The sequence below is a fragment of the Homalodisca vitripennis genome, chromosome 4 (assembly GCF_021130785.1).
Source record: "Homalodisca vitripennis isolate AUS2020 chromosome 4, UT_GWSS_2.1, whole genome shotgun sequence".
Taxonomy (NCBI): Eukaryota; Metazoa; Arthropoda; class Insecta; order Hemiptera; family Cicadellidae; genus Homalodisca; species Homalodisca vitripennis.
The window spans coordinates 60,433,479-60,446,196 of NC_060210.1; the positions used below are offsets into that span (position 1 = coordinate 60,433,479).

At 30.3% G+C, this 12,718-nt stretch overlaps 1 protein-coding gene across 2 annotated transcripts in view; it reads right to left on the minus strand.

The window, feature by feature from the left end:
- The window catches only part of LOC124359358 (tyrosine kinase receptor Cad96Ca-like), a 107,188-nt gene that overhangs the window by 40,284 nt on the left and 54,186 nt on the right, over positions 1 to 12,718 (minus strand). For both annotated transcript variants that reach the window (XR_006922143.1, XM_046812037.1), the window contains exons 2-3: positions 1,989 to 2,251; positions 789 to 1,382 (exon numbers count right to left, since the gene is read on the minus strand). Coding sequence is in view for 1 of the 2 variants with exons in the window: in XM_046812037.1 (XP_046667993.1) it covers positions 789 to 1,382; positions 1,989 to 2,251 (857 nt within the window). In the remaining variant the exon portion in view is untranslated. The remainder of the gene's footprint in view (positions 1 to 788; positions 1,383 to 1,988; positions 2,252 to 12,718) is intronic.

The window sequence follows — 12,718 nt, forward strand, 5'->3', positions numbered from 1 at the left end:
AAAATGTACTAGAACGGCTTGGGTTTAAAAAATATATACAATATAGTAAATTATTATATTTCTCCATAAATAGTTACATTATTTAATCACACTTCGAATTAATTTTAATTTTGTTTCTATTTTCATGATTTCATTCCGTAGGTTAAGTAACAATATAGAGTAACACTACAAGTCTGACGTTGACAGTTTGGTTTTTACACTGCAAAGCTGTTGCTGATAAACAATCAACCTTGTTAACAAAAACTGATACCAGGAGTTCCAGTTGTCATAGTTACTGGGAGTAGGGGAAATAAACTTACTATTCCAGGAAGAGAGAGAGCCAATTTGTGTTATATGAGAGCACAATTATTTTTTCTACAAAAAATCAATGAAGACGTTTAAATCCAGTGTAGTCTCTTTATCTCATTTGGTAACTGTTAATTAACTATTATCTATATAAGTGCCTGACTATTAGTTTTAAGTTTTTCAAAAACTTAAGACATGTGAAATATTTAAATATTTCACTAGTCTACAATAATTTTAACCGTTACCAAAACTAGCGTAATTGGCAATATTCTTCTTCCTCGAGGGAATTTCTTTATGTAGATTTCACGTACTGTATTTCTACCACGCTTCACATCAACAAGGCAAAGCAGGTAGTTTTACTCTTTGCTTTGCCTGTTGTGAAAACATAATCTTAGCATTGTTAGCTCTATCATGGATGGTTATAAATGTATACCAATTAAAATTCTAACGATTTGGTCTCTATAATATGCACCTCTTTCTATACCACTCATGTATCTACTAACCTTATCTCCTTTCTTCGATTTCTTCCTGGACTTGCATATCCTCTTCCTGAAGACGCATGCACTGATAGCAGAGACGAAGAATGCTGCGCAGATCACCACCAGTGGGATAATGGTGAGTGCCAGATTCTTGATTATCGCCGGGTTGTCGTCCGAGGGTGTTGTCGTCATAAGTACGTTATTCTTCTGCAGGTTTTCTACAGAATTGTTCGTTGAATTCTCCTCAGTGGTTTTACTTATGACTGTTGAGGACTCCGTGGACGTGATTATTGTAGAGGTGATCGAGGTCGATGTTGTAATTGTCAGTACAGTTTTATTTTTCGGGAAAGACGGTTGGTTTTGTAGCTTGGGTATGTTGTAGGGTGGCCTGGGTGGGAAGCGGGACAAAATTGGCCTGAATGGTGATGGGAAGCTACCCTGCGGTGGTGGCGGAGGTGGAGCTCGAAATTGAGGTCCCATGTTTGAGGGAATCTTGGGTGGTGCGGGCCTGCGAGAATCTTGCAATCCCGTGGTGTTCATGATGTCCACCCATACTTCACTCTTGTGCGTCAACTGGCCATCGTACACCGTTACGTACAGAAACAGGCTCTCTCCACCCTGTCCAAATATAGTTCATTAGTTTTACATATTCGGTATATACAAGTAGTAAATTTTCTAATGAATTATAAATTAAAGAAATGCCATATATAGACTAGAACTAAACGGAATTAAATCAAAATAAATGACCAGGACTTCTAAGTTTAGCTAATTATTAATAAAACTTCACACAAAAATATACCAGTGTGCGGAGTTCTTCTGATCGAAAGCAATTAAAAATGTATATGGTAGGAAACAAATATATTAATATACAAATATATAAATGATTGTGTTAGTTTTTAAACTAACACAATAATGTATGTAAAAATTTTATTTTTTATCATAATTTTAGTTTTATAATATTTTTTGCCATTCTATTTCTAGTTTTGATTTCACAAAAAAAGTTTTTAAACGTGAATAAGAACGGCAAATATTCTTCTTTAAACGTCTAGGACCAGAAAAGGGAAGCAGTACCTAGCTTACTCACAAGTTTAGTTAGTGTCATTTTCAATTAAGCCCAACATAAAAATAGATTTATATAACATATTATAAGTAACATGATCAAAGCACAAAAGCCCATCTAACATCTCAGCCTTAATTACCAGATTTAAACACTCAGCCTTTTACCCTATTGGTCAGAGACTCGTTGGTATACACGACTCCTGTTTGGTTGTCGATGCGAAATGGTAGGTCACGCTGGCTGTTGTTCATGTAGATGTTGAAATTGGAGGGACCGTCTGGTTTCTCTAAGCCGTACTCTAGAGTGTCTCCCTCGTTGTCCTCGGCGTGCACCCTAACGATGACTGCGCCCTCGGGCTCCGTATCCGATACTGTCCAGTGTCTATCTACAACCACCACCGGAGGCGTATTGTCCGAGAACTGGGCCCCTCCTGGAACAAGAAACAGTCATTAGTATAGCTGTATTTTATTAACCAATTCATCCATTAAGCTGAAGTCTTAATCTACTCAGTGCTACTGTGCTACGAAATGGAAACAATATTTTAGTTAAACATATAATAGGATATTACAAAGTGATGACTATTGCTTATTTATTGTATACTTTTAGATAATTCCTGGCCATTTATAATAAAGCTACTTCTTTATAAAAAAATAAAGATAAAATTGCATGGCGTGGTCTTATACCAGCTAATTTATTTGTTCAATCTATTTTATATTGACTTTTTACATTATAACGACCTTCTCTCTGTGTTCAATGTAAATAAGACACTAACCCTTTATTATGTTACATAGTGGTAGACTATTATATACGTATGGCCATTATGTATTGTTCGTCATATAACAATGATTTTGTTGTGGAACAGTATCTTTGTACATACAGTATTGGAATAACAGTCCAAGAATTTTACTTGAGTTTAATTCGTGCCTAAGAGCAACAAGAATGAAAACTTAATAATAATGCGAAATATGCTTAGTATTCTCTAATTTGTGTAGTAGAGGACATGTTCACACACAGCTTCTGTACAGACGGCCGTGTACTGGGAATTGGAGTTAAACCAAGAAGACCAACAAAAGTCAAAAGATCTTGTGTATAGATCAAGATTTACATGTAGCTAAACAGAAACTTGTAGAAATTCTAACCATAGGGCTTTCTCTCATAAAATCCTTGCTGAATCACCTATGAATAAATGAAAATAAAATAGTAACAGTAACTTATTAATTATGCTTGAATTCTGCCCTGAACTGAAGGAGAGGCCTATCCCATATAATTCTTATTCTGCCCCTTCTTATGGGCCACTACCCGTTGCAAGGATCTTATCGGGATAAGGGTCGTTACAGTACAAGGTAGATTGTACTGATAAAAAGTGATACAGTCACAGTCAGGAATTGAACCTTCGCTATTTATAACTCAGATTCAATATCCTACATCTTAGACCGCCCGGCCATCGGCTCTCCTAAATTAACTCCCAAAATTATCAGTCAACATTTCTTTCTAGAGGCTCACACATCTTACCACCTTTATATTTGATTTATATTGCTCCTAGATATTTCTTATTACAATAGTTTCGTGTGGTTGATTTAACACATACTCTTTATTAATTATTTGGATTTAGTATCTCTTTGTATTACGTATTTGCATATGTAGGTCTGACGATAACAAACTCATTGTATTTACACTTTTATACATTCATAAAAACAATTTCTTGGATTGTTACATAGCTTTTCACCTCCTTATACAGACAGCCCAGGATTCGATTAGCAGTATTAAATGTTGTAGATGGAGCTTATATTGGTTACTGTTAACTTACATTAAAAACATAAAACCAATAAAAAGTGATGTGTCTGAAGAAGATAGGCTCGCTATCGAAAGGCCTCACAAAACAATAAAAATATTGGTTTTATGTTTTTAATGTAAGTATTAAATGTGACAAACACCCCTCACTTTTATTTTTACGATCTAGTGAAATAGGATTTTTAAATCTAAATAAACACGTTTATAATTTGTTATATGATAATACAGTTTGAGCAAAATGTGTTTTTAATTTACTCTTACTTAACCTTTAACCTTTCTCTAGATAGATATATTTGTATTAACCTAATAAATAAAAATAGTTCTATTTGGTAAGTGGTATATACACTTTAAATCAATAAACTACTATTTTTGTTTTACAATTCAATTTTTTATATGATAGTTCTCATTTTCACCGATTTATTACATATCATTTTGATGAAAAGAGGTATTACCGTTAGAAAATCAAATTTGTATTGTATATAAAAAGTAATGGATATTTTCTCTTTCCTTTACTTAAAAAGTACAGTAACAAATTATTGAACGCTCCAAAGATATTTTTAACTCCTTGTACACATTACCTTCATTACAGGATAGGCTTGTCTATAAGATACATCAACGTTTTGGCACTCTAAAATACACTAAATTAAAAAAGGCTAAGTCTCATATTTGTTTAATTAATAAATTGCATATATTTTTTGAAAGTGCTTGGCCTTTTCGGAACTGTCTGATGAGGATTGCTTTTTTGTTGAAATGCATCACAAAATAAAAAGTAAAATATTCATTCTCTTTTATATTATATTAAGTGATATTTACAAATTAACTAATACAAGCTAGCCCCATCTTCAAGATTAACACAATATTAATGTAAAACTTTTTCTGAATGATAAACAGTATTAAACATTATTACATTATTTAGTGTTTTAAAAACTAAAAAATGTCATAGAACTATTCCCTACTATACGCTATTCAGAAACAATATTCACATTAAAACAAAATTACTTTATGCAGGGTATCGTTTTTATTGGAAATTCTACCCTCTATTTCGTGGAATTGAGGAACTTTTAATATAACCGGGAACGAACAGATGTTTGAATCCACCCCTCTTCATGTCCACATACTAATAAAGAGCAGCTTGTTGTCGTTTAATATAAACATTGTTATGACAGTAACCTGTGCTGGGACAGTATGTTAACAAAGAACAACTTTTATAAACACAACATAAAATTTAAAAACGTATAATAGTCCAGGAGTATCAGCTAATCGTATACAGACCCTTAGAGTAGAGACTTCCAGACTCTTTTTCTAGTTGTCTGTAAATTATATAACTGTTAATTATTTTTTAACGGTTGGTTTTAAGTGTGTCAAGTTAAAAAAATATAATATTAGCAAAACTATCCTAATAATATTATAAACTAGCTGTTACCCGCCGCTTCGCACGCAATCTTTAGAACCGAAGTCCTTATATTACTTAGTAAAAGAACTTGTGATGTAATATGATGGAGTTCTATAAAAATTTTAAAACGCAAGTATGCATACATTAAGTGGATATTATTTAAGTTCATGGTAAATAGTATCACAGTTTAATTTAATTAATATATCATGTTTTGCATGTGGAATAGAATTTCTGGTTCAAATTAATTATATTTCCAACGTCACAGCTGAGCCTGCATTGTTACCCCGATCTAGAAAATATAATACACAGGTCTCAAAAACTTACTTCGGTCAAAGGCGTTTATTTATAGCCTTTATCACACTTCAGGTCTAAGATATTTCCAGTACCATATTAGAGTTTGCCTTGTCCTGTCGAAGAAAAAAGCATACTTACGTATAGTGCCAATAACCCTAATTCGATTAAAAAGTACCTGCTTCAGATATTTTAAATTCACTTACTACGTCACAATTTAGCTTGCAGTATTGCCTCAATCAAAATACTATATAGTTCGATTATGTAGTTCTTGGAAATCTACTTTGGTTATAATCATGTACTATGGGCTTCTGTAATATACTTTCCGTCTCAAATATTTCCAGGGGCATAGTTGGGTTTGCCTTTTTGTCCTGATGAATAAAATATACGCATAAGTAGGACTGAGAAGCCTATTACGGCCTAGTGAGAAGTCCTACCCATTTCCTATCTACTTTCGGTATATGGGAGAAATCCTTATTAAATTTATGCAATATTCCAAAATGAAAGTTTTTTGTTACGTTGAGACATGTTAGTATTGATTTCTCTGTTTTCCCATAAGCCACTGTTAAAACGCCCTATAACAACGTCAAGGAAGCCCACCAGTTTAAATTAACGTATGTGAAAACATTCATGACTGTTCATTAAGGTTGGTTTTATAACAGTGTTTAAATAATATATAAAATGCATTAGATGATTAAATTTCATCAGTGGCGCGATCTGGAGTAAAATTTTGATATTAACTTTTTATTTACTATCTTCATTACACTATCTGATCTAGCACTGTTTACTTAATATTTTGATAAACTTTAAATGTAAACAGATGTTTCAGCCAATTTGTCGATATAAAACTGAAGGTGTAAACAGCCAGTTTTATTTGGATTATGAAACGTAAAAACTACATTTTTTCTGAATTTCAAAATATCCCAGGTAACTTTTCATATATTTTGCTTCTTTAAAACCTTCCTCGGATTTCAATAGACATTTTACAAAAAGAACTAACCGAATCGGTCCAGCCGTTCTTGAGATTAGCGCTTACCAACACATTTAACGATTCATTTTTATTTATAAGATGTGAAAGTGCCTTTGATTGTTTGCTTTGTTTTGACGCATTTTATGACACATTTAATATTCATATTTATTTATTTGTTAAGGCTTAAAATATTCTACATAACAGGTAATGATTAATTTACGGTATCAAGTCGTTTATTGAACACTGAAATACTTCATGGTAGTATGGATGACAATCTGTCATATTGTAGTATTGAAATGTGTTAGTATTACTAATGTTGAGTTTAGTTTATACTACACATTTGTAATTTCCATTAACATTATCTATATTTATACAATTTATAAAACTGTTCTTTTTTCATTCGAACTCACTACAAAATAATATACAGGTCTATATATTTTTTCTCGAGGCAAAATAGCAAACTTCTAATTTGAGTTGTAAATATAATCAATTTAAACTAAAAGTGCCAAACGTGAAATAAGAATTACTCGCAATTTTGCTTAACCTTGATCCTCTAAATCGTGAAAACGGCAAAATGAATACTTTATGTATAAAATATGAGTAATTCCATTTCAAAATTTCAAAATGTTGCAGTAACCTATCGTATTAAATTACAAGTGCTTTTGCTGAGAAAGCTGTGAATTTCGACTTTGGAGTAGCTCTGAAATTGTGGGAGTTATTCAATAAAAAACAAGGAAATTTACATAGAAATTGCGAGCTAAGCCACCAGTTTGAGCTAGTTATTTCATATTGTTAACTATTTCGATTCCCTCCCAATTCCACCACCAAAACTATCTATCGCGGCTGACGATGACTTCTTTCTTCATTCCTTTATTCATTTTAAGAAGACCAGGTCATTGCAAATTGGCTCTTTGATCCAAACTAAAACCATCGTCTTTTCAATCTGTATCAAACCAATGATGTATGTATGTGTCTCACGATATTAACGTAAACTTTATATTTTCAATCATCCTACCAATACCCACACGAGGTCTGATGGCTCCGTTTCAACAGTTTTTACAACGGAAATAGTTGAAATTAGTCAAATTTGTAAAGCACTTCAAGTGAAAGTCCTAATTTATTGTTCACCCGTCCGTCGACAATAATAGAACTATTCACTTACAAACTAGTGCATTCATGAAATGAGTGAATACTGAGGTACTCAAATGTTACTGACTTCATATAGAAACAGCCACCTCAGAATTGTAATTTAAATGTATAAACACATAAAAGTCTATTCTTCCCGTATTTTAAGATCAGTCAGCAAACAAAAAGTTAAGAACACAATTCAATTTGATTATAACTATGTACAATTGTAATATAGCTCATGGTTTTCAAAATGTGAGGGTAATTCAAAATCCTTCATTATAATCAATAGTTATAGCGATATATGGCGAGTATAAATAAATTAAGAACATCATTTAGAGCTCTTTAAGGAAGCATGAGGATCTAGATTTATGAAAAAATGTTTATTGCATATATCCGACGTTTTAAAAAAAAGATGAAACTGGAAATGTTTAGAAATTTAGCAAAATCATTTCATATCAAAAAATTAAATATCATCCATTTTTATAATTTCAGCAATTACCACCAATAGTTTATGTCTATGGATTATTTGTTCTTCATTAAGAATCCAAGCTTCTTTTGACACTATCAAAGTTCCCACCATAAACTGCACATCCTTCACAATTAAGTTTTAGAGCTTTTAATTTTTACTAATACAGAAAAGGTTATAATTGTTTAAGCCTTTAACATTAAATTTTACCCATTAAAAATACTTACTTTAAACGGTTACAGTTATTATTAAAGTACTTTCTTGTACTGTCCGAAGACTTCTGTTAAATATTTTACAAAAAGTAACGTATTTTACAACATGAAATCCATATACTTGAGTGAGTATCTAGTATGTCGAACAAATATATAAGAATATTAAATTTGGAATATATTATCTACAAAGAACCACTCTAATTAGGAGAATACTTGAACTGATCATTTGTGCAAAATTTGCTGTATTGAAGGTACATATCTATGACAGACATAACGATATCCTTTAAAGATATGTTTCTTTGTAAGATTACTTTTTTCTGCATTGTACTGTAATAGAGATTTATAACCGCTACTTCTTCGTAAGATTAACAATACTAACAATTACGTTGCAAAACAATTCATACCTGCACAAAAATACTCATATAGTGATGTAACATTTTGTATGTAAATATACTGTAATTGTGTTAACTTTTTTTAGCAATTTACTTTAAATCTTACGATATCATAATGGTAAAATGTCATTTTGGAATATTATGTTCTTCAACATTTGTTTGGTACGATATTAGTTTAAAATGTGGTCTATCTTGAATGGTTGAAATATTATTTCAAAGTTCTATTTCATGACATTTACGCCGTATATTTGTTTTTTGTCCTGTAGCATGAAATTTATTGAAAACGTGTTAAAAGTTATAAGATACTAAAGGTTAAATATTTGAATATGAGATAAAATTAAGTAATAATCTCCCACGGAAAAGGAAAATGTACTTTTAACTTCATACTTTTATGAAATATTTTATATATTTCATATTTTTATTAGTTTTTTAAGAATGTTATTTATGGTTTCTGTTTCTCTCTCCGTTGTTAGTGGCGATGAATGGCTATAAACCTCACAGGGAGCACCACAGCACGGTGTTGCGCACACACATATTTAACCTAATTGGACAATTTAAACACACTAGCATTGACACACACTATAACTAACGCACACAAACACCGACACCGTGAACACTACAAGGGGAGCACACACACACAGTACCGCGCGCCGGAGTTCCCGTACCTCCTCAGTCATGTTAAAGCGAGTAGCGGATTGAGTACCGCACTGTCCACTCTAGAAACATATTGGAATTTGACTGAGGGCAGGTTTTATTTGCTTATTTGTTTAGAGATAAGGAGATTTGGGAATTCCGGTAGCCGGCGTTGTCAGATTTCCTGATGACAGGGTTGCCATTCGTCGTTGCTGAGGGAAGAATTAATTAGGATTTTTAGGGACTCAAATATGCGTTTGATTTTAACTATTACTATTAAGTATTATTTAAAAAAATTATACTGTTTCGATCAAATTTACCACACATACCAAGATATCTAAGCTAGTGCCTGCCCTAAACCGCCGAATTTGAGTTTATAGGTTAGTAAATTAAAAGAAAGTTAAAAGTTGAATATTTGTATCAATGTGTTCTATTTACTTTTTCAAGTGGTCCTCACCGACAAGTTTTGTAGAACTTGGTGAGGCCAAGACTATGTAAAACAACTGTTTATAAATAAAATAAAATAAAAAAAAAAAAATAAAAAAAACTTAAATCTAAAAAATTTTTAAATATTGATGATTTTATTTTGAGTTGGATTAATAAAATTATTATTCATGAGCAAATTAACCAACCAAATAAAAGATCTGGATGGACCTTAAAAAGATGTATTCAAATGATTTTAAGACTGAATAAAAATGATTCTTTAAATACTGGATAATATATTGCATTACCTGGAGAAATTAAAGATAGCAAAGCTTGTATTAATATTAAAACAATTATTACTTGTTTATGATGTTCTATGTACTATTGAACAAATTGATAAGTAAAGTAAATTTGTCTGAGCTTGACTATCCTCCCAGTACGTAACATTTTGAAAAAAAAGTTTTTATTAAAAATACAACTATCCGATAGGTATAGTTATGATGGCACATTAAATATTTTTTTATTAAATATAATAAATGTGATTACTAAATATAATAATAACTGATTGTATGTTAAGAAGAAGATAAACCTCATTATGTGTTTACAACGTACTTAAATAAATTCATATTCAGTCAATTATCGAAACATAAAGAGCAAACTATCGTATATAGACCATGTATGTAGAATCATATATAAATACAGTGATTTAGCAGATAATTTAGGGATTTGTAAACATGAGGTCTGTAAACCAATAATGCCTCTAATTAACCAATATGTAAAATTTTCAAGGTCGATGTAGATTTAGGAGAGAAAGATTTCACCACAATTTCAACACTCTAGGTCAACTCGTTCACCAGTTATCATGCTTAAAGACAGACATAAATCTGATTTCTTTGATCAGAAGCCATTCTAAACGCTTAGCCATAAGTTAAATACATTTAAGCCACATTCAAATTTATGTCCTCTCAACCATAAACACAAGTACCGTTTAAAAGACAACTACATTAAGTATCCACAGATTACATCAAAAAATCTATTACTACTTCTTGTAAGCTGAGATATTACAAGAAACAATAAAACCACAGAACACTTGCCCTGGATATAAATATTGTAGGAATATAAGGAAAGGCTTTCAGAAAATGATGTTTCAACGAGATAGTTTGACAAGCGCAAACACCAATGTAATATTTTCAGAGGTCGCTCAAAGGTAGAGTTCCAATTCAACATTCATTACGTATCACCCATTTTCCATTCTCCTTGAACCCTTGATTATCTGAGTTACATCAACCTCATTAGGAGGCCTAAAACTACCAATTTAGAACACACACACACACACACACATATATATATATATATATATATATATATATATATATATATATAATACATTGTGGAATAATTATTTTTAACAGATTTAACTAGAGTTTTACTTATTAGTAAGAGATTATTCTTTAGTTTTTAACAAATTTTCCATTCATTTTTAACAGATTCTCTTTTTTTATTTTTATGGTCGTTATAAATACATTTATATTGATTTGGTCTCTTCCAAAAGTGGTCTAGAATCAGCATATTACTATCTTTCAGTAGAACAGAATAATCTTTTAAAAAATATGTTGAAAAGTTTGCCTAAAATTAACTTAAAATCCAAGATTGGTGCCAAATCTGCTTCAAATTAAAACTAACTATTCTACTAAGTTTATTGTAACACACTCTTTACCTTTAAAGAGGTGACATCATGTATGATGGTACAAAATAATAACTTTTTTATAATCGTAATTATTTTCATCAATATATTGATAATTTTTTATCCAAATGTACTATGAAATCATAAACAATCTCAAGTTTGAAAGTATAATCAAATTGTATTTCTAAATAGTGAAAAATTACGTGTATTATCTTCTCATAATAAATATACTTATTTACACTAACAAATCTGATATATTATTCAAATAATATATTCTTTCAAAAGAAAATCCAATTTCTCATTCTTTTTTCTACAAATCTGTAACAAAATTTTCATGCTTCTAAATTCCATATTGCAATTTTCTAAGCAGATTATGCAAATGTGTTGATTTGTTTTTTCGTTTATTAGGATTAAGCTTTTCATACAAGATTAATTTGTATTTTAAAAACCTAGATATTTTTTATATAAGTAGATCGTAATATTGGGTTCCCACTTTATCAGCCTCTCTAAAAGCTATCATCACTATATAAATGTAAAATTTTAATCAATATAAGTTTGTATTTACCTCTTTCGGGGCCATCAAAAGTCAATGTAATAAAATATCCGCCCAGTATATATAAAATAATCTATGGAAATACACAGACTCAAACAATCTCAAACTCTTTTATTGTCTAAATTACTAAAACAACTATTTCATTGTTAACTTTTACATTTATTATAAAAATATAAAACTATGAACAATACTACATTTAAAATAAAATAATTAAAAAACAATGTAAAATCTGTTTTGAATAAAAAGCAATTATGTTAAAAAATGAGGCTCATCTATGAAATTAAAAGGACACCAATAAAAAACTTTATTATAAAAAATCAATAACAACAGATATTTGTTAAATGTTCTTAATGTGAATGTAACATTTTTTTTAAATCAATATAAATCCGTTCATTTTTAGGATCTTTTGGAAATAAATATAAAGTATGTTAAGTACAAATGTTAAATGTTTTTGGAATGCACGTAAAATCTGTTTGGAATGAATACAACATTTGTTGGAAATCAACATGAAATCTGTTACATATAAATGAGAGATGTGTTGGAATCAATGGTAAATCTGATGGAATCAATATAAATTCTGTTAAACATAAATGTGAAATTTGTACCGAAGAAATGTAAAATCTTTTAAATATAACGTAAAATCTGTTTTAAATATTGTAAAATCTGTTGAAAATCATAAAAATTGTTAAATATAGTTGTGAAATCTATATGGAATAAATATAAAATATATTAAAGATGAATGTAAATTCTATTTAGATTCAGTTTAAACATGTGGGAAAGAAATATAAAATATGTTAACGACACTTATACTGAAAAAAACTGTTGTCAAATTCTTTGATAGTAAATTATGAACGAAAAAATTATTGTTCTATAAATAAAAAGGAAATTTGTAAGATATGCTATTATCATCATTACAACCTTACGATGCATTTAAAGAATAATGTAATGAAATATAATGATT